At 43.0% G+C, this 23,407-nt stretch overlaps 1 protein-coding gene across 1 annotated transcript in view; it reads right to left on the bottom strand.

Annotated features, from left to right (window-relative positions):
• ABCA1 (ATP binding cassette subfamily A member 1) overlaps positions 1 to 23,407 on the bottom strand; it is a 147,353-nt gene that overhangs the window by 105,488 nt on the left and 18,458 nt on the right. Inside the window, exons 2-3 of the mRNA XM_003809239.4 lie at positions 17,195 to 17,352; positions 2,758 to 2,851 (exon numbers count right to left, since the gene is read on the bottom strand). Of these exons, the coding sequence (XP_003809287.2) occupies positions 2,758 to 2,851; positions 17,195 to 17,260 (160 nt within the window). The 5' untranslated portion in view covers positions 17,261 to 17,352. The remainder of the gene's footprint in view (positions 1 to 2,757; positions 2,852 to 17,194; positions 17,353 to 23,407) is intronic.

The raw sequence follows: 23,407 nt of genomic DNA, 5'->3' as shown, positions 1-23,407 counted from the left end.
AGAGGCAACATCCAAAGCAAGGATGTGATAAGATCTGATCACTGTGGCCACCCTCTGCAGGGACTCTGGCCTATTGAACATTTACACAGTTAATCTCCCTATCTTCCTGTTAATAGTTCAAGGAAAACCAAACAAGGCCCCTTGCCTAAGTCAGCTGCTCTTCATTCAGGGAGATTTATGTAACCCAACCAAATACTCAAAGGACCAAAAGATTCTCCCCTTTCAATGCCAGTAGACACTGGCACTGCAGACAGACTGGCATAGGTGAAAAGCAGCACAGGGCAGTGATGGTGAAGGTATTTCAGGTTATCCCTTAGCAGGGGCGGCAAAGGCCCTTCCTTGTACGTTGTGCCCCATCCTATTTGCAAACAAAAGTAGGATCAGGACTAGGCAGTGGGTGTACAGGAAGACAAGTAAATAATATAATGGGCTCTCAGGACCCAGGGAAGTTTTTAAGACCTTGATAACTCTGGTTTGAACTGGGGAAGATTTACAGAGAATTTCACACCAGTCCTTTGTTCCTAGGGACAAGACACCTCTCCAAGATTCACCTTAACTTTTAACTCTGCTCTTCCAACTAGGTCCCTGGAGGTTGATGAGAAAAGAAGGTAAGGTTGCAAGAAGTGCATGGATATGGCCGGGCATGGTGGCTCATGCCTGTAATCCCAGCACTTTGGGAGGCTGAGGCGGGCAAATCACCTGAGGCCATGAGTTCGAGACCAGTGTGGTCAACATGGCGAAACCCTGTCTCTACTAAAAATACAAAAATTAGCCGGACGTGGTGGCACATGCCTGTAGTCTCAGCTATTTGGGAGGCTGAGGCAGGAGGCTCACTTGAACCTGGGAGGCAGACATTGTAGTGAGCAGAGATTGCACTACTGCACTCCAGTCTCGGCAACAGAGCAAGACCATCTCAAAACAAACAAACAAACAAAGAAGTGCATAGATGTAAGGAAAAGTCTCATTTACCATCTGTATATACAAGAATTTCAGAACTTTTCTGAAAATTTATGATCTGGATTCAGAGGAATCTAGGTTAAAACTCAACAATCTGCCCAAGATCACAACCTCGGTGAAGGGCAGAGGCAGGATACAAACAAACCCCAACTTGTCTGATGCCGAAGACATTTGCTATTTCCACTACACCATCTTGCCTGCTTGTAATCATTCCAGAAAATCATTCGTCTAGTAGATGAAAAAACTGAGTTTGCCCTTGAAACTTATACTTCAGTGGTGCTTGGCATAATGCTTAAATAAAATCTAAAATGTATTTGCTCATCAATCAAAAAAATCTCTTTGGGGTTCCAAAAGAGAAAACACAATTATCTCACAGGCATATAAATTGCGTATAAATTTCAGTTTATGCTGTTTTTTTTTTTTTTTTTTTTTTTTGAGACAGAGTCTCACTCTGTTGCCCAGGCTGGAGTGCAATGGCGCAATCTTGGCTCACTGCAACCTCAGCCTCGCAGGTTGAAGCAATTCTCCTGCCTCAGCCTCCCCAGTAGCTGGGATTACAGGTGTGCGCCACCACGCCTGGCTAATTTTTGTATTTTTAGTAGAGACGAGGTTCCACCGTGTTCGCCAGGCTGGTTTCCAACTCCTGACCTCAAGTGATCCACCCACCTTGACTTCCCACTGTGCCTGGCCCGCTCTTTTCTTTTTTGATGAAATCAGGAAATCACGTCTCAGAAAATGTTTCTTGAGGGGTGTGTGTGTGTGTGTGTGTGTGTGTGTGTGTGTGTTTAATATGACTATGTGTGATGTGCATTAGAAAATCAGCAAGTAAATAACTGTTGCTATGTATTGTGAGAAAGATGGGACCAGGCCAAGAAACACAATTAAAAGGTGGCCCTGGCCCCACTGCTTTCCTGGAAGAACAGTATCTCATAAGCTTGTGGGTCTCGTAGGGGTATGGACTGAGCTGCTTAGTGGTAGGAAAAATCACCAGGGCAGTGAAACTGAAGTCCCAGCTACATTTCCCAGCTACGTAAATGTTGATCCTTTAGATTTGGCCATTTCTGCAGTGTCAATCCACCCACTGAGCCCAGCCCTAAGAGAAAGACTGTGATTGTAAGATGATACACTGACAATAATAATATGAGGTAGGTATTACTATTCTCTGTTTAAAAGAAACTTAAATCACTTGTCCAAGGTCATATGCTTAGTGAATGCTGACACCAGAATTCACACCCAGATAACCTGACATCTGGAGCTTGTGTTGTTAGCCACTACTGTATTTTCTATGCTCACTGTAAAGGCTGTTATCAAAATACATGATTGACAGTCAGATGATCTGAGTTCTATTCAAGGTTGTTATGAGAATAAAATAAAATAATATTAGTAAAACTGAGAAGTTCTACACAAATGCTGCTTAAAATTCTGTGTTCCATGATTTGCAATGTGTGATTAAGACATCATGCATATGGAAAAGACTAGGTGTTAAGGCATTATCTTAAATGTGCTTTTAATCACCACTTTCTAAAATTATCAGTAAAGTTATTCTATTTTCATAATTTAAAATGTGTAAAAGAGATGTTGTCTACTGTTATAATTACAATTATCACCATTCACTAGGACTGAAAACAGTCTCCTGAGTTCATGCCTTATCAACAAATTAGAAGCCTAGGTTTTCTGATCCAAAGCATGTGTGATGTTTCCCAAAGACAGCATCTTTGGAAAAGTCCAATTTAGCCCACGTTAATTGCCTGGATTTTCCCTGCCATTGGTGAGTCTCAGGCAACACCCACAGTTACTTACATTCATGTTGTTCATAGGGTGGGTAGCTCAGCCGAACAGAGATCAGGATCAGGAAGATAAATAGAGGCCAGGCCACTTCCAGCAGCAGCTGACACTGAGTGGGAAATAAGATAGAACACTGTAAATTTAAAAATAACATGGATGTCCAATGCCACTGGGATCTGGGAAATCCACAGACAACTTCATTTACTAATTAATCAACTTCTCCAGTCTCTCCCACCACTCTCTAAGCTTTAACAGAACTGTTTGGAGTCCCAACCTTTTAACATACCATTCCATATACCTCTGTGTCTTCCCTTAGGTAAGGGAAGATGCTTCCTATCCTGCTTTATCTGGTTCACTTCTATTCATTCTTCAGGATTCATCGTGGCATAATTTCCTTTACTAAAATCTCAGCCTGAGCTAGAAGCCCTCCTCCTGTGCTACTCCAGTAACCCAGGCACACTCCTCCTGTAGCATTTTCCTGGAGCTCCTGAAATCACCTGTTTCTGTTGCTGGCTTCCTCAGCACATTGAGCACTCTGAAAGCAGGCACCCATCTGTCTGCATTCCCAGCCTTAGCACAGTGCCAGGTATGTGGTGACTATGTTGAGAGGAGAGGACCAGGCCAACCTGCCGTGCTAAATACACACAACCCTTGCTCCTCTAATTGCACACAAAGCTGCTCCCTATGGGGCAGAGAAGAGGGCTCTCAAAGACAATGAAAATTCACACATAGTTCCATATTGACCTGTGTGCACTCGGGACTGTAAAGAGAGAGTGCAAAGTCCTTCCCCATCTGTCCAGGTCTGGTCACCATCTTCTCCGATGAGTTAAAAAGATCATTGAACTTCTAAACAAGCATGATACACTGGTTAAAACAATGAGGTTTCTCCAAAGGAAAACCCTGCCTCAGTGAGTTACCAGGCGATAAATTAGCAGAAGACAAGATGGAAATCACTAGACACAATATAATTGAGCCAGTAGTGTTCAGACAACTAGTTACACTGCCTGAAGTCTATCACCTCTCCCATTCCTTTCATTTCTATATTCCAACGTTGTAATCAAGATAAACACCAAAGAGCCCAAAAGAGTCACAGGGCCTTGTGTTTAAGAGTAATTATAACTTATAACTGTGGCTTCAGAGTCACACAGCCAAGAGAATACTGGTATAAAATCCCTTTTTGTCTTCTTTTTTTAAAAAAAGCAAAAGATTGGGCTGGGCACAGTGGCTCATGCCTGTAATCCCAGCACTTTGGGAGGCCGAGGCAGGTGGATCAGCTGAGGTCAGGAATTCGAGACCAGCCTGGCCAACATGGTGAAACCCTGTCTCTACTAAAAACACAAAAAAGTAGCTGGGCATAGTGGTGGGTGCATGGAATCCCAGGTACTTGGGAGGCTGAGGCAAGAGAATCGCTTGAACCCAGGAGGCGGAGGTTGCGGTGAGCTGAGACTGTGCCACTGTACTCCAGCTGGGGCAACAGAGAGAGACTCCGTCTCAAAAAAAAAAAAAAAAAAGCAAAGATTTTTTTTTTTTGAGATAGGGTCTTGCTCCATCGTCCAGGCTAGGGTACGATCCAGAGATTATAGCTCACTGCAACGTCAAACTCTTGGGTTCAAGTGATCCTCTCCCCTAGGGCTCCCAAACTGCTGGGATTACAGGCGTGAGCCACTGCACTGAGCCAAAGCAGAAATTTTTTCTTGATCCTCAAGTCCTTATATTTTTATGGAAAATTTGAAAATAAAAAAATACAGAAAAGTTTAAAAAGGTAAATATAAATCACCTTAATCCTACCTCCCAGAGACAATCCCTAGTAAACTGAAGTAACAATGGATCTCTGTTAACATCTTTTGTCTTTTTTCATGCATACATAAATAATATTTTTTCTCTATAATATTGAGACTATGCAGCATATGTACTTTTGTATTCTGTTTTTTCATTTAACATCATACTGGGAGAGCATTTCCCATGACATAAAATATAATCTTAAAACATGTCCTGTAATGTCTACTTGATATTCTACTCTATGAATAGATCATAATTGAACCTTTCTGCTAGGTGCTCGTGCTTCAGATTGTTTTGGGTGTTTTTATTTATTTATTTATTTGTTGTTTTATTTCTGATATTTTTTAAAAAGTTTTTATTTCCAAAGACCTTTGATATGGTTCTACATTAAACTCTTTTAAAAAATCTTTTTGGCGATGGACGTGGTGGCTCATGCCTGTAATCACTTGGTGAGGCCAAGGCAGGCGGATCACCTGAGGTCAGGAGTTGGAGACCAGCCTGGCCAACATGGTGAAACCCCATCTCTACTAAAAATACAAAATTTTAGTGAAACACTGTGTCTACTAAAAATACAAAAATTAGATGGGCGTGGGGGTGTATGCCTGTAATCCCAGCTACTTGGGAGGCCAAGGCAAGAGAATCACTTGAACCCAGGAGGCTAAGGCAGGAGAATCACTCGAACCCAGAAGGCCTAGGTTGCAGTGAGCCGAGATCACTGCATGATCACGCCACTGCATGATCAGAATGAGACTGGGCAGAAGGAAATACAGCAAGATAATGACAGTGGATGTACTAGGATGATAAGAACGTAGGTGTGGCTGGTGCAGTGGCTCCTGCCTATAATCCCAGAACTTTGCGAGGCCAAGGCAGGCGGATCACCTGAGGTCAGGAGTTTGAGACCAGCCTGGCCAACATGGTGAAACCCCATCTCTACTAAAAATACAAAATTAGCCGGGCGTGGTGGTGCATGCCTGTACTCCCAGCTACTTGGGAGGCTGAGGCAGGAGAATCACTTAAACCTGGGAAGCGGAGGTTGCTGTGAGCTGAGATCGTGCCACTGCACTCCGGCCTGGGCGACAGAGCAAGACTCTGTCTCTTAAAAAAAAAAAAAAAAGTGATGTTTTTAATACTTTCCTGTCTTTCTAAATTTTCCACAATGAGCATGTATAAATTATCTCATGGAACAAAAAAACACTGTTACCATAAAACTATCAAGAATAGTTTGCATAGACGGCACAACAGAATGAAAAATAAAGGCAAATGGATCCCTCTCTGGAAGAAAGCATGCTGACAGTGGAGTACTCAAGACCAAAGATGGGGCTGGTCTTGCTAATATTTCTGTAAATAATCCCAAAGAGGCAACATACTCAAATCTCCAAGCTTGGGAATGACATTCAGCCTTTTCTTTTTTTTTAATAGCAAACACCTTTTTATTCTGTAGCTTATTTTTTAAGTTGAGATATACATATATATCACATTGCATATCTTAAAGATATACAATTTTTATTTGTCAATTATACCTCAATAAAGCTGGGGGTGGGAGTGGGGAAGAAAGCAATTTTCTTTCTGCCAAAGAACAAAACCATGACTCTATGAAAATAAACTTTTCTCCCAGCTGAGCCAGGACTCCCTCATCTCAATTTCCCCAGGTACTTTGTGTCTGTATCAGCACTTGGTACACCAGGGACCCTATTTATATATAAGCTTCTCCCTTAGGGTCACTTTCTTCTTACTAAGCCTACCACATGATAATGGCTTTAAAAATGTTTGGTGAGTAAATGAGCTGGTTTAGAAGATAATGAACACGGAAATATAAATCAGTTGAGCCCTTTGGGAAAGCAATGTAACAATACGTATTCAAGAGTCATGTTTATCCCATTTGCCCAATTACTATTCCTGGAAATTCATCCTAGGAAACTGAACTTAAGATATCAAAAAGCTATATGCATAAAGTTATTCATTCATTGAAACATTATAATTGCAAAATATTGGAAACAACTTCATTGCATAGCAATAGGGAAATGATTCAATTATGGTACATGTACTCAACAATATATCATGCCATCATCAGAATAATGTTTATGAAACACAGAAGTCATTAGCCATGTAATATTAAGTGAAAAAAGCAGAATACAAAATTATATGCCATTCCAAGCTTGTAGCTGAATAAAATCACTTATAAATATTAACAAAGACAGGAATACAACTTTTTTTTTAAATGGCATGACTGTAAATAAATTTAGAAAATACTTATGAGGCCGGGCGTGGTGGCTCACACCTGTAGTCCCAGCACTTTGGGAGGCTGAGGTGGGTTGATCATGAGGTCAGGAGTTCAAGACCAGCCTGGTCAAAAGGGTGAAACCCCATCTCTACTAAAAATACAAAAAAATAGCCGGGCATGGTGGTGGGAGCCTGTAATCCCAGCTACTCGGGAGGCTGAGGCAGGAGAATGGCGTGAACCCAGGAGACAGAAGTTGGAGTGAGCCAAGATCACTCCATTGCACTCCAGCCTGGGCAACAGAGTGAGACTTCACCTCAAAAAAAAAAAAAAAGAAAAGAAAATACTAATGAAATTAGGGGGAAAAAATGAAGCTAAACAAAGAGTATGAGTAAGATAAATAGCCATCAGCCTTGAAGCTCTGAAACTACCATTTGTACTTTAAGGATAAATAGTAGCTACTGTTTATTTAGGGCCCAATATGTGCAAGGCACATTTTATATTAATTACTTAATTTAATCCTCAGGACAACCCTGTGAGATAGGAAACATTATTGTCTTGATTTTATATGTAGCAAGGCTAAGGCTGGAGGAAGGGTAAATCACAGAGATAGTCAGTAGCGGGGTTGAGATGAGCAGCCAATTCTACCCAACTCAGGAGGCCACATGACATTCTATTTGACACCACGGGTGACTCAGGTAGGAAATGGCCCCACTAGGTGGCATGGTCTAGAAATATCAACAGGATCCACAGAGGTAAGATTAATTCACAGCTTGTAGATTTATAATACTTACAGCCAATATTGGGCAGCTACAGTGTACTCAGAACGTTTTGTGTATCTCATCTCCAGTATTTAATTCATAATAACCCTGTGAGGTAGGTTGTATCATTACCGTTTTAGAAGTGAAGAAACTGAGGTTTGAACAAGTTACGAGCCATAAGAAACTGCACCAATGTTTGAACCCAGATCTACTGACACTTAAGTGTGTGCTTTTGTACCCATCATGCTGCCATCGCAAAGCTATGTTTAGGACATATACCTTTTAAGATATGCCACTTAAAAGAAACCTAGCACTTGCCAGCCCTGCTGAGCACTGATCTGACCCAATGAATCAAGGCTTATGTTCCTGGACATCTCTGCAGCCCCCATATCTAGGATCCTGTAGGGCAGCAGATGCTCAAAATATGTTGGTTGACTGAAAAAAATGAATGGATCTTCCCCATGGCAACTGACAGCAAAGGGCAAACAAAAAATCTTACAAGCCATTTGGAGCAGCTGAAGCTGGTGAGTGTAAGCAGATCAGGAAAAGAGGTTAAAAAAAATTGATGATGATAATAATAATGAAAGGTCTTACTATGCACCAGGGTTGTGAGTGCTTTATATACATTAACTCATTTAATCATCAAACAATCCAACTAGTACTCTTGTTATACACATTTTACAGAAGAGGAAGCTGAGATTCAAAGAGTTAATACACTGCCCAATGGTCCAAGATTGGCAAATGGCAGAGCCAAGATTCAAAGCCACTCTGACTGAAGGGCTCCTTCTCTTCGCCGTTATGGACCCCAACCTCCTGATGCACTTTGCCTTCACTTACCAGAGCATACAGACACCTGCTCTCTCAAAGCCCTTGCTGAGCTGGGACACTAGCATGTATGAGTGAATTAAAGAGACTGTCTGCAAAGTTCACACCACCTGAGCCAGAGAACTCATGAGAGACAAAATTTAATCTTTGCCCTTTTATCTTGGACCTCTAAAATTCTTCCCATCATTGAACCTAGAACTCACCTTCCAAACCCAGGGGAATGTTCCAGGTATTTCTTTTCATAATAGCCTCCCTCTAGAAACCAAACTTGACTTCTGCCAGGATATGCCATTATGGCTACACTCATTAATAAAATCAGATTTCTCCTCCTTCTCTAAGCTTAGCACTTTTCCTAAACATAAACCCTCATAAATAGCTTGGAAATGAAGTTGATCCTTTACCATTATAAATTCCTACAGAAAACTCTTCTAAATCTTGCTTTGGTGCCTACCCACCCAACCCCACACTTCCCCATGGGGTGGGAAGATGGGAAGAAACATTGTTTTTAAAAGGCATTTCTCACCAAAGTCAAAGCTGCTCCAAGAGTACCAAAGCACCACTTTGCACTTCCCATCTTGTTATTTCAACATGGGGATAATATGAGCAGGCACTGCTAGAGCAGATTTTCTTGATAGTGACCCTACTGACATTTGGGGCCAGATAGTTGTTGTGAGAGACTCTCTTATGAATTCTACGAAGTTTAGCAGCATCCCTGACCTCAACCTCTAAATATCAGCACATACATTCCCAGGATTGTGACAACCAAAAATATCTCCAGATGTTATGTCCCTGGTGGAAGGGTGAGGGTGGGGTGGGGTAGGGGGATAACTGGCCCCAGTTGAGAACCACTGCTCTAGAGTTATTATGAGAATTAAATGTATTTCACATAGAAGGCTTAGCACAGAGTCTAGTACTTATCATCATGTTATTCAACATGCATCAAACCACTCTTGAATCATCATCCATAGTTATGCCAACATCTCCCACACTACAGATGTTCACTGTCCACTTGAATATTCATGCCTGACTTTTGCTGCTGGCTGCCGAAGTTCATAGACCACAATCCAGTCACTCTGTGAACCCATTTCCCTCCCTAGCCTGAGGACACAGTCACGGTGCTCTTAAATTCTTGAGAATTTAGCCACATTAATTCAAGGTTAGGGCAGCGCAAGGGCCATGTACAAAGAACAGAGAAAACTAGCAGAATAAAATTGGGCCTTAGGCAAGAGGCTTCTGAATCATGGTAGCCAAAATAATGCACTCCGCGCTGAAAAATGAAGTCGCTATTTCTTAGTATTGAGAGATTCTTGAGAATATAATGGGGGATGAAAAAGGAAACAAGAAGAATAAACATCAGAAAGGAAAAGATGAAAATATCCTTTCTGTTTCCGGCATGGTCATAAATCTAAGAGAACTCACAAAGTTGACTAAAAAGCTGCAAATGATTTGCAAGTATGGGTAAGTTAATCAGAACCAAGGTAAATTCTCCTAAATAATAGCATTGCTATTAGCCTCTGAAAACCAGTTAAATTAATATAATGTGGGGAAAAGAGAATACTATTCACAGTGAGAATGGACACATAAACAAAAAACCTAGGCATTAACTTAGCCAAATATGTGCTTCTTATATAAAAGAAAACCACAGAACTGTAGTAGGATAAATAAAGGAAGATGAGAATTAAGGAGAGCTAAACTCTGCTTCTTCATGAGTTCATTTAATATCCAAATTTCCCAAGCTAATTTATAGATTTAACACAACTGAACTTAAAATAGCGATAGGGTACTTTTTTGAGCTTGATAAGGTAATAACATTCAATGGGAAAAAAACAGATAAAAATATCAAAAGATATTCTGAGAGGCAAAAAGGTAAGTGGGGGACAATGAGCTCCCCCATATATCAGAATGTTCATCAAATTGAGGGTACATTCTGGGCTCTATCAGCACCAAAACTAAAACTACATATCAAATGACCAAATGAATAACTCCAAAATTGCTCCCTACGCATCTTTTTTTTTTTTTTTTTTTTTTTCCAGACAGAGTTTCACTCTGTTGCCCAGGCTGGAGTACATTAGTATGGTCATAGCTCACTGCAGCCTTGACCACCCGGACTCAAGCAATTCTCCTACCTCAGCCTTCCAAGTAGCTGGGACTCCAGGCAAGTACCACCATGCCTGACTAATTTCCTTATTTTTATAGAGATGGAGTCTTGCTATGCTGCCCAGGCTGGTCTTGAACTCCTAGTCTCAAGCAATCCCCCCACCTCAGCCTCCCAAAGTGCTGGGAATACAGGCATGAGCCACCATATCCAGGTTTTAATAAATGTCCCAAAAATAACTAGAAAAGGAATCACTATTTAATCAATAGTGATTATTTATTAAATAATCACTGGGATGACATGATATGAATGTGAAGAAAAATTAATTTTAGACCCATCCCTAACAGCATACATGCCAATGAGACCTGGGAAAACTAAAGTGAAATCTTAAGGATCACATCAGAAAAATGCTAGAGAGGGGAAATGATTTTTAAAACCAGGCCTGCCTTCCCTGAACTACAAAGTCTCATGCATTGATGGTGGCTATTTAAATTGGTTGGATCCTCTGGAAAGACATCTGATCAGACACTTCAAGGGCCATTTCCCTTCAACCTAGTAATCCTGTTCCTCAGATTTTGGCCTACAGAAATAATACAAAAATAATAAAAGATTAAATGTATAGAATCTTTATAGTAATTTATTTGTAACAGCACACATGGAAGAATCTAAATGTTGGCAACAGGGTTTGAACTTATAAAAACTGTGTTAATGGATTACTGCACAGCTATCAGGAATGTCAAAGGCATCATCCCACAGTAGATTTGAAGCCAAAAGATCCCAGCCCTCCTCTTAGCAACTTTTTTTTTTTTGAGACAGAGTCTCGCTCTGTCACCCAGGCAGTACAGTGGTGCAATCTTGGCTCACTGCAACTTCCACCTGCCAGGTTCAAGCGAATTCTCCTAACTCACCCTCCCAAATAGCTGGGATTACAGGCAAGTGCTACCACGCCTGGCTAATTTTTGTATTTTTAGTAGAGATGGGTGTCACCACATTGACCAGGCTGGGCTCAAATTCCTGGCCTCAAGTGATCCGCCCACCTCGGTCTCCCAAAGTGCTGGAATTACAGGTGCGAGCCACCATGCCCGGCCATTAACTTATTAACAATACTCTCTTCATCTGTGAAACAGAAATTGCAACGCATACACCTCAGAATTGCTGTGAGAATCAAGAAAGTAATGGATATCAAAGTATTACTTTCAAAACTATAAAACACAGCCTACACATCAGAAATCATTATTCTAAATCAGAAGATGATTTAGAAATATGTGAACACGCACACTAAATAATGTTAAATGAAAGAAGAAAACAGCATAAAATGGTCCATGTATATGTAATGATTACAATTGCTTTCTTGGGCCATTGTCATTCAAGTTCCCTCTATCCCAAGAGTCACCAGACAATGTGGCCTGACTACCTCAGGGAATCCTCTTGCACATAAAATAAAATTAAATTCTCAGGGGGCACTGTGGGTCACGCCTGTAATCCCAGCACTTTGGGAAGCCGAGGTAGGCGGATCACAAGGTCAGGAGTTTCAGACCAGCCTGGCCAATATGGTGAAACCCCATCTCTATAAAAATACAAAAATTAGCTGGGCATGGTGGTGGGCGTCTGTAATCCCAGCTACTAGGAGGCTGAGGCAGGAGAATCGCTTGAAACCAGGAGGCAAAGGTTGCAGTGAGCTGAGATTGCTCCACTGCACTCCAGCCTGGGTGGCAGAGCTAGACTCCGTCTCGAAAAATAAATAAATAAATAAATATTAAATTAAATTCTCCTTCCCCAGGAGAATTGGCCCTGAATGATCTGGTCATGTCTACTACCAACTCATCCCCCGCCAGTCTTATTCACTCCACCAGTGCCACTGGCTTTCTTCTGTTCCCTGACCTAGGGGACAGGCACCCCCAGTCTCTCTGCCTGGAATGGATATCCCTATCTCTAGGCCTCTGATCTTTGCCTGGCTAACCATTGCTTGAACTTCAGGGCTCTCAGCTTTAATGTCACGACCTGTCAATCTAAATGAAATCCCTACCCACGCCTGCTAGTATCTAACACCAGAACCATAGTTTGCCGGATTTTTTCCTTCATAATCCTCAACACAGTTGATAGTTATATTTTTATTTGTGTGATGATATGTTTCACATCTCCTGGCCTCACTGAACTGTAAGCTCTACGAAAGCAGTACTCATGCCCAGCTGCTTCACCACTATATACCCAGCTAACCATCCCACAAGTAATAGATGCTTAATAGATATTTATCCAAATGAAACAATAAATGTCTATTTGTTTTAACTTTCTTCATTCCGTAGAAGAGAAAACTAAAGCTCTGGAGAAAGGAGTTTTCCTAGGCCACTGAGGCAGATGATGGCCAAGCTGGGATTGGAATCATGACCACTGCTGCCGGCCCAGGAGTAAGGACAGGGAAGAAATGTGTCAGGTGAAACTAGAAGTGGGGAAAGGATGCAGAGAGTTTCCATCTACTCTGTAAAATTCTCTAAAAGCTCATAAATGAGGAGTTTTAATTTTTGGATAGTTCATTCTTTTTCATTAAAGAATGCCCAAATAGCGGTACTCTGGCTGGGTGCAGTGGCTCATGCCTGTAATCCCAGCAGATTGGGAGGCTGAGGTGGGTGATCACTTGAGGTCAGGAGTTCAAGACCAGCCTGGCCAACATGCTAAAACCATGTCTCTACTAAAAATACAAAAATTAGCCAGGCGTGGTGCTGTGCCCATAATCCCAGCTACCCGGGAGGCTGAGGCATGACAATTACTTGAATCCGGGAGGCAGAGGTTGCGGCGAGCTGAGATCATACCACTGCACTCCAGCCTGGGCAATAGAGTGAGACTCAGTTTAAAAAAAAAAAAAAAAAATCACAATTAACTATTTTCCCAGCCACATGACTAGTCAGATCTATTTGAGAAAATTAATAATAAAGGCAAAAGAAAAGAGGCCATATGGCCACCCTCACTTTTCCAGTTTGTTCCATGGGGACCTTGGCCTCTGGATCAGCCTAAAACCAGATGAGGATCGTGAAAGCTCTGAAGTTCTCTTCCCCTTCCTGTCCCCAGCCCTGTTTGTACTGAATACCTGCCACCCACACAAGTTAACTGTTACTTTGGACCCAAACTGAGCTTTGCACCCAACTTTCACAACTCAATTCAATTTATTCTTTGCCTAACAGAAACAGCGGAAAACTAACCCTGGCGGATGGTCCCCCCTCAGTCTGCACAATGGGGGCACAGGAGAGGCAGGGGACCCAGGAGTTACTAGCAAACCAGGACACAGAATGAAAAGGCAAGCACTGCCTTTCAACAGGGTTGCTCTGGGGTGTACCATTCAGCTCCAGGCTGAACATAGCGTTTCTAGTCTTCCTGGCGGCAGCACACAGGCTTTATGTATGCTTTCTATCCTTCCTAGTGCAAGGGAGCCTCCTCAAGACCTGCAAACTAATGGGCCTTAAGACATTTCCCACTCATTCAGTAAATACTTACTAAGCATGTCCCAAGGGCCAGGCTCTGTGCTGGGCTCTGAGGCCAAGCGTGTACACTCCAGGATCTCAAGAGACAGGAACTGCGCAATGAACGTCCATACACTGCAGGCAACAGCTATCATGGACTGCTAACTTCTTCCCCTACCTAATGGGCAGGGCTGGTTCTCACTACGTGAGCTAACAAGTGGCCCCAAAACCCTTAAGAGGTTCTGACGTCTAAACAATATAATCTAGAAATCTAAGCCAGGTGGATTGGAAAGTAGCTACCAGTCAGAACTTGAGATTCAGAGACATAGAAGCTTTAGTATACACAGAGAGCAAAGCAAAAAAGGGTCTGCAACTGTAGGGCCACCAGGAGACTGGTTCTGGTGCTACTTTCTTGACTGACCAACTCTGGGCACCTGTGCCCCCCTGAGCCCCAGTTCTGTCAGTTGTACAAGATGCAAGCCAGATCTTTCCAACTCTAACAATCTAAGCATCAGCAACCTGAAATAAATCACTTTTCTTTCTGATTCAGCAAAATATACTTCCTTTAGAAATCAGGAAGAGAGTTAAGGAAAACAGGTTAGCAGGCAGTGGTATAACAACTTAAGCCCCTTTGTGTCAGGGTGTTGCATCCCACTTCCTTCTTTAACAAGAACTCTTCCACAAGGCTACAAACTGCCTTTGGCTAAACCTGCCTATCTCTCTAATCCTAACACTTTTAAACCCATCTGCAATACCAAGCAAGAAGCAACAAGACCAGTGGAGTCTGGCCCAATTTGAATGACCCAACCCCCCACATCCTGTTGCAGGATTCCTTCCCTGGCTAAGCACGGAAAACCTTTTCCCTGCCCTTTCTTCTAACTTCAAGCTGCTAAGCAGCTGCAAAAAAATAAAAAATAAAAATAATTTGGAGGAGGGAAGAAAAGTCACTGTGATGGGACAGAATGAGGCTCGGCCCTAGTCCTGGGGATCTCAGCTTCTGGTTGCAGCTCAGTTGCTGGCTGGGTGACCTCGAGAAATCCCTTCCCTGCTTTGTACCTCAGCTTTCTCATCCGTAAAATAAGAGGTTCAGACTAGACTACCCCAGAGCCATAGCCCCCCTTTCATTGCCAACATGATATGATTCTTCCCACTACTCACTAATGGACACACAACATGGATAAACCATGGCAGAGACAATTTCCCAGCAAGTGGGCCCCCTCTACCAGGATAAGAAGGGGCAGGAGCCCTGGATCACACTGTAGCAAAGGAATAAGAGTAAGGACGGACATAGAGGACTGGAACACCAAGACCTGGGGATAACCACGGGAGGCAGGGAGAAAGGCAAGGAAGGAGTCAGAAACTTCAATATTCTCAGATGGAGAACAGGCAAAATAATGACACCACTGAAAAGCGATTTGGCACATTGAGTTAGAGTGCCAGCTCCAAAGTCAGATTATCTGGATTTGAACCCTACCTGTGTTCCTTGTTAGTGGTGTGGACCTCAGACAAGTTACTTAACCTCTCTGAGTAGCACGTTCCCCAGCTACAACATGTGGAAATAACAGTACATCGCGGGGCCTTAAAAGGAATAAATCTAGTTAATAATGCCTAATCAGTTAGTGCCTCACACATGGAAGCTCATTCTAAGTGTTTGCTTTTATTTTATTAATATAATATTATCTATTATACTTTACAATTATTATTAAAACAGATAGGATCCACAGATTCTAGTCCCTGTTCTCTCACTAGAGACCTCAGAATTCAGGTTCCCCATTTGTAACATGAGAGGCTGAACACAATCAGTTTTTCTCAAAGGAAGATCTGTATACATATTGCTGAGGGATTATATTTAAGTTCTCTAAGAGGATTTTAAACACTTTGTTTTCATTTCAACAGTCATCTAAACAAAGTCTAATAAACACATATGGATTTTTTAAATGCTTACTTTAAAGCCAAGTTCTGGCACAAGATTTCAAAGCCCAAGTTTATATTTGTGTTTATGATTGTGTTGGCACCAGTATAATTGTAGCAAACTCATGAGGATGGAACAGGTGCCATCAAATTAAGGTCATACAAGTAGAAAAATGGGTGGAGAATTCAATCATTAGCACATGATAATATAGACTGGCCAAACTCAAAACGATCAGCATGACAGCATTTACTGCCATGCAACTTATAATTTGGTTTCAGTTGAACAACAGCTGCCTCACCACATTTAAGGTATTAATTTGAATGGTATTGATTTTGCAATTTTGGCTGCACTTAATTTGTAAATATGTATGGGTCATATAGTTGTATAATAACAGCCTATAAGAAGTTTATACCTACTTTTACTTCCTAATATTTAAGTAACACTATAATAAAAAAGGAAATTTAGTGAACAAAAGGGTGCTTTGACACTTTTGTTCTTTTACAGACAGTGCAAGCATTATTCTAGTTTGAGGAAAACTGAATGAAATTCTCTCCAAAGTCCCTTATAGCCCTTTGAATCTCAGAAAGATGATCATTTTGATTACAGACATGTTAAGCTACATTAAGACAGCCAAGTGGGGATACTGGCTTAGAATCCAGGAAAAAAAAATAAAGGCAGAACAGGAACAAGAGACTTAGAAACTAACTACAGAGAAATGCATCCTAGAGATGGGATCTCTAAGGAAGGGTGTTCAGAGATAGAGAGACAAAGAGCTGACGTCTGAGTTTCAGGGAGTTCACTCTGCTCTACAGCCCTCACATCCCTCTGTGGAAGAGTTCCATTCACCTGCGCATTAAAGATGATCTCCAGATTACTCAAAGCATTATTGGCCCATCTGGGAAGTGAATGGCTTAGAACCCTCCGCAGAAATAAAACAAGTCTCAGTTATTATATTCCTCCAGGCCTGAAGGAAAGAATCCAGATAGACACCAAGATACCCAGTATTGATCTCTAAGAGTGGGGCCATTAACTCACTTCACCCACAGCTTCCAGAAATACAGGGGCCCATTAGGGGCTTTTGGAGAGCCAGGTGGCTCCCAGGGCTGCAGCAAAAGGAAAAAGTGGGGTGTTCAGGGGCAATTCGGAGCCAGGTCCTAGGGATCAGAACTCATGCCTGGGCAGTAGCACAAACCAAAGCTACTATTTCTACCTGGCTGCAAATCTGCCCTCTATGATAAGCCACACGCCATATCCGGACCACACAGTCCTGTGTCCATAAGAGCCAGATTCCATCAATCCCTGTGTGAAAACCAACACAGCTTCCCTCCCTCCCTCCCTCCTCCAATCCCCAACTCAAAACCACAAAGAAAAAATGAGAGAACCCCCCGCTGCTAAAAAACCCAAGCTTACTGTTTGTCTTCTTCTGAAAGTGAGGTTCTTCCACAGCAGCAACCTCAGCTGAGGCCAACAAGCCATGTTCCCTCAGCCAGCACCCACAGCGTGTGGCTTGGGAGCCCTGGAAGGCAGCGGCCAGAGCTCACAGCAGGGACGCCGTGGCTGGTCATTAACTGAAAGATAAAGCAGGAGGGGAAACAGCCGTCAGTTATTGCTGCAAAGCCAGACACCAATGAGGACTGCTAATCCAGCCCTCTCAGCTGAGACCTCCAACACACAGCTCTGCATCATGACTGCTTCTCAATGGATCATGAGTCACCAGCTCCCAGCCTCTGGGTTCACCCACAAAGAGGGACTCGGGAGGTGTTCCGACAGCAGGCTAGGAGCTAGGTGTTATGGTCCTAATCATTTTAGTTCTATGGATGTTATCATCTGGGAATGAAGAATGCATTTCTGAAAATAGACCTCTCTCAGGTGGCCAAAAACACTGAGGATGGAAATGGCATATTGGAATCCCAGAGACCTACCTCTCTTCTCTAAGAAAATGCCTCCCCTTACATACAAAGTCCGCAGCATTTGTAAATTTTGCCTCAAGCCTGGAGTGACTTATACTATTCCCTGAACTTCCTTACAGACTAATTTTCAGTGGGTTACACAACAGAGTCCTTCAAATGATAAAAAGCACCATCGGCCAGGCGTGGTGGCTCAAGCCTATAATCCCAGCACTTTGGGAGGCCGAGGCAGGTGGATCACGAGGTCAAGAGATCGAGACCATCCTAGCCAATACGGTGAAACCCCGTCTCTACTAAAAATACAAAAATTAGCTGGGCATGGTGGCAGGCACCTGTAGTCCCAGCTACTTGGAGGCTGAGGCAGGAGAATCGCTGAACCCGGCAGGCGGAGATGCAGTGAGCCAAGATTGTGCCACTACACTCCAGCATGGCGACAGAGCGAGACTCTGTCTCAAAAAAAAAAAAAAGCACCATCAATAAAGCAGTTTCCTAATCTGGAAAACCACAACGTGCCTTAGATGAGTGTGAGTAAACACCAAGAAAATGCCACCGACACCTGGCTCTCAGGTAATGAGGACAACCCTAGCGCTGTGTCTCTGGAAAGAAAACAGCATCCCATGGAGAAACAAGTCTGCTATGGCAGGCTCAGGGCATCAACTGTGAAACCGACAAACAAGCTCCCACGGTCAGCACATATGCACACTTCTGGCCTTGTTCCACCTGCACCTGAACACACCGCCCCCCTACTCCGTTGGGTGTCACAGGTGCCTCCTTGGAGGACTGTTTGCCATGCTAGGGCAAGAAGGTCTTCTCGTGAACAAGGGATACTACATTCTGTGTATCCCAACCACCCATCCAGCAGTTACCCTTATTTAATGCTGGAATAGTCCCAAGTAGTTATACTAAAGTTAAAGCTGGGGAGGGGGCAGAAGATGAAAAATGGAAGAAGGGAGGACACACAGGTGAAAATTCGGCCCTGCTGGCACTTGGTAGCCATGAACTCTCCTAGCTGTGCTTATGAAATGGCTCAATGAATCACTGTGGCCTCTAGAGGAGTAGGGGCAAGGGTAGGGTGGGACACTGGGCATGAAGAACAAGGAGCAGAAGGAACTAAGAATGCAGTAGCAAGGTATGGATACAAAACCAAGCGCTAGACTAGAAATCTGTGAGTCCAAATGAGATCTCCATGCCAAGGTCAGTCTCTAGTAGAACAATACCCTTTTATCTACCACCCAACAAGGACTTGGATTAAAACTTCTAGAAAAGTCAAGAGATTGGAGGAAATTGCAGTGTCTGAGAAGAAAAGACGGCCTACCACTATGTATTCCAATTCATTCATTGACAGTCCAATAAATCAAGAAATTCTCTGAAATAGTCAAGCCTTAGGACCTATTTCTTTTCCTTACCATTTGCTCAGCAAACTTCTAGAAGGACACAGGCCTCCAAAGTTTCTTACTCCAAAAAGAGGAAGAGTTAAACCAGCACTGCATCAGTTTGTTCAAAGATGACAACTGGCAGCACAGCACTGGCAACCAGAGCAGCATTGTGAGACACATGCTTGTCATCCCAAATTGTTTTCTAAGTGGCTCAGGACAGAGCTTGCATTCCAGAGACACTGAAATAAATAATTAGCTAGATTTTTCTCATACAGAAGCTGCTCTCCAGGAATCACTTCGTTGATTTAGAAGCTACATGAATCTCTTGAGATCCCCAAGGTAACACTGAGGAGGGGACAATTAAAAAAGGAAAACTATCAGAAAGAGCCCAGGCATGAATTAGCCCCGGCTTCCCAACTATGTGCCCCTGGCCAAGGCTTTATGCTCTCTAAGCATCAATTTCCTCATGGTAAAATAAGGATGACAATACTTACCTTGTATGGTGTTCAACTGTGTTCTACTGTGGATTCAACGAGATAATATAAATAATTTCCCAACACAGTACATGGCTTAATTTAAGTGCCAAAGCAATGTGAGTTCCCTTCTCCCCATTTATCTTTCTTCATTCCAACAATATCCTCTAGCTGAGAAATGGTTATATCCTGTCCAAACAGGACGTTCCATTATTTCTAGCAAATCCATTGTGGGTTTCTGGAAAGATAGGAGGGGCAAAGCAGTAAGGATGAAATCTTAATAGCCTAGTGTTGCAGTACCCAGAGCCAAACCCAAATATAGAATATCACCTCCCCTAAACCCTGAGTGGAAAAGCTCAAAGGAAGAGAAGACACACCTCTACACAACGTTCATGAGAAGAAGGGAAGGATGAGTTTTCTTGGACAGCATTTTCTTGGAAGTAAAGTGTCTGGGTCTCAAAAAAAAGGTTCTGACTCCAGGGACTCTCCAGGAAGCACACGGAGAAGGTTGCTAAGAAGTAGCATAGAGCCATAGTAGAAAGTTCTACCGTGGTTTTGCTGGGCACACTTAGGCAAGCTTCCTGCTCCAATTCCTCCCGCCCACCTTGGCACTGACCTGGCCTCCTGCACAATTTGCTCCCCCAACTCAGAACACAATGGTCAATACTGGGAGCAATTCTGTCCTAAGAGGAGAGTTTGGCAATGCCCGGCCCCTTCTGCTCAGGTAACTGAAGCCAAAGGGACATTTCCACATCAGTTTTCCAAGTTAGTGAACAAACAAACCAAAATCAAAAAAAAAAAAAAAAGATATAAAAGAGACAGTACTATGTACTAGATTTCTCAATGTTTCAAACGCAGTACACTCACTTCTGCCCTCATACACATTTCCAGTTACTGGCTGGAAAGGATCCCACTTCACAGTCATCCCGGTCAATAGGCCACTCTGATCCTGCTCCTAGATGACCGCAACTGCCACCTCACTGGTCTCCCAACCATTTGTCACAGAGCACCCAAAGTTACTCAGCTAGACCAAATATCTGAACATGCCTCTCCCCCACTTAAAACCTTTTGCCAGCTCCTCAGCACCTGAACATAGAGTCCAGTGCTCACCAAGGTCTACCTGGCCTCCCTTCTGTGACTCCAGCCTACTCTCTTGCCACTCCCCACCTGCTAAGCAATGCCCTGGAGATGTGTATACAGGCTCAGAATATGCTGCACGCTCTCCTACCACTGGGACTTCACTGGTGAGTTCTCTTGTCCTAAGACACTTTTTCAAGCACTGCTAGCCTGGCTAATGCCTAGGTCTCAAACTTAGGTCTCCACTTCTTCCATGTCCTTTCCTGATATCCTCCCCCGCAACTGGCACGTGGGTTCAGAGCCCTTCCTACGTGCTCCCTAGGAAGACTTGGCTGGGAAAGAGGATTTCTACCTTCTGAGTCAGAGCAGAGACCATTTCTGTTTCCTTCATCCCTGTTTTCCTTAGTATGCAAAAGGGTCCTGGCTTGTCGTAAGCACTTGGGGATGTCTGCTTAATTAATTAAGAGACGGATAGGAGAAATAGGGTGTCAGAATTCAAGGGTGGCAGCACTCCCGGACCTGTGGTAACTCATTTCTCAAGCCTGATTAAATGATTCGGGCAAATTATCCCCAGGGAGGGAGCTCTGTGTTCAGCAGCTTCTACCATATGCTTGAAAGTCACAAAGGACTGCTGAGCTTCCCAGGTGACTCCTGGGACATCCTGAAAAACGTAATAGAATCTAAGTCTGTTTCCCATAACCGCCAGCTTTAGCTAAGGACTGGGCAGCCTCCCAAGGCCAGCAGGGCCATGCAGTTGACTTCCCGCCCGTCCTCACCCTCAAGCCCGAGGCGTACTCTCTCTGGGTCTCATCAGTCACCCAGGTGGATCACTCCTTACCGAAATGTGACAATCTCCACACCTCAGCCTTGTTTCATACAGTTTGGGCATGGCAGAAGTGACTGCTGGAAACCTTTGGCCAATTTTTTAAGGAAATTTTAACTGCAAATGCCACTGATATTTTGAAGTTATTAATATCTGCAGAATACAACAGACTGCTAAATTAAAACCTTCCCAAATAAGCAGAAACACTCATCATTAGCTGCAGAGAAATGCAAATTAAAACGACAATGAGATATCATTACATACCCACTAAATTAAATATTAAAAGTGCTAGCATGTGTATGGAGACACTGGGACTCAATACACTGTGGAATTGTAAAATGGAAGAGCCACTTTGGAAAATAGTTTGACAGTTTCTGCTAAGGTTATACAGTACTGTTATATGACCCAGTCATCCCATCCTAGGTATTTGTGAATATTTATAGAAGCCTTATACAGAATAGCCAAAAACTGGAAACAATTAGTTGTCAAAAAGACCATCAACTGGTGAATAAATAAAACTGGGGCCGGGCACAGTGGCTCATGCCTGTAATCCTAGCACTTTGGGAGCCAGAGGCGGGCGGATCACCTGAGGTCAAGAGTTTGAGATCAGCCTGGCCAACATGGTGAAACCCCATCTCTACTAAAAATATAAACATTAGTTGGGCGTGGCGGTGGGTGCCTGTAATCCCAGCTACTCGGGAGGCAGGAGAATTGCTTGAACCTGGGAGGCGGAGGTTGCAGTGAGCCGAGATCGCGCTACCGCACTCCAGCCTGAGTGACAGAGTGAGACACCTCCTCATAAATAAATATATAAATAAAACTGGGACACTTACTCAGCCATAAAAAGGAACAAGCTACTGTTACATGCGACAACCTGGATGAATCCCAAAAGCCTAATGCTAAGAAAAATAAGCCAGACACAAAAAACTACATACTGCATGATTCCATTTATATGACATTCTGGAAAAGGTGAAATGAAGGGGACAGAAATCACTGCAGTGGTGACCAGTGGTCATGGGTGGAGGGGACGACAGACTGAAAAGGAGCATGGCAGTGGTAGATACACATGTGTATCCATTTGTCAAAACTCATCATACTTTTGTAAAGGGGAAGTCTTACTGTGGTAAATTACACATCAATAAATCTGAACCAAATAAACTGCCTTCTATTATCATAATTAACATACCTCACAAGTCATAACTTGGAAGACCTAAGAACTGGATAGTGTAAAGCCTGATTATTGTGTGATCGCCTTGGAAGAGGAATAGTAGATAAATATTCATTACCACTTATAAATTCCACAAACAACTGCAGCCTTAACTCTGCAAGGCCCCCATGAGCCACAACAAATATTTATCGAGTGCCTATCACATGCCAGGTGTGTTCCAGACCTTAGAGATTCAGTGGTGAACAACAGAAGCAAAGTTCCTTCATTCATGGGGCTCCTATTCTACCAGGGATGGGAAACAGCCAAATAATAGTGGGTTGTTCAAACAGTGGGTGGTGGTGGTAGGATTGACGAAGAAAAATAAAGCAGAGTAAGGGGACAGAGAGTAACGGGGTGGAAGTTATTCCTTTCTGATGAAGCATCTTTAGGACAATGAACTGAGAGAGTGGACCGTATGCTACCCACAAAGGGGTGGCTTAAATGACAGCTGGGATTATAAAATTACTTTTACTTTTCCCTAAACCAAAACCTGGAATACCAGACAGCAGACAGATTCAGTGATGCTGGCAAAAGAAATACACACACACACACACACACACACACACACACACACATACACGTTCACAGGAAGCTGGCTGTGAAGGGGGAAACGATGACCCTAGTTAGCACCTGGCACGTGTTCTCCCACCTCTTCCTCACCAAAACATTGTGCCCTTTTGAACTTGACATGCACATTTCCAGGAGAGATGAGAGATGAGAATTATAAAGAAGAAGAAAGGGGGAGAGAGGATGACACTAA

This window comes from Pan paniscus, chromosome 11 (genome assembly GCF_029289425.2).
Source record: "Pan paniscus chromosome 11, NHGRI_mPanPan1-v2.0_pri, whole genome shotgun sequence".
Taxonomy (NCBI): domain Eukaryota; kingdom Metazoa; phylum Chordata; class Mammalia; order Primates; family Hominidae; genus Pan; species Pan paniscus.
The sequence above is the reverse complement of the archived record's forward strand: the minus strand, read 5'-3'. Positions and strand labels throughout refer to the sequence as shown.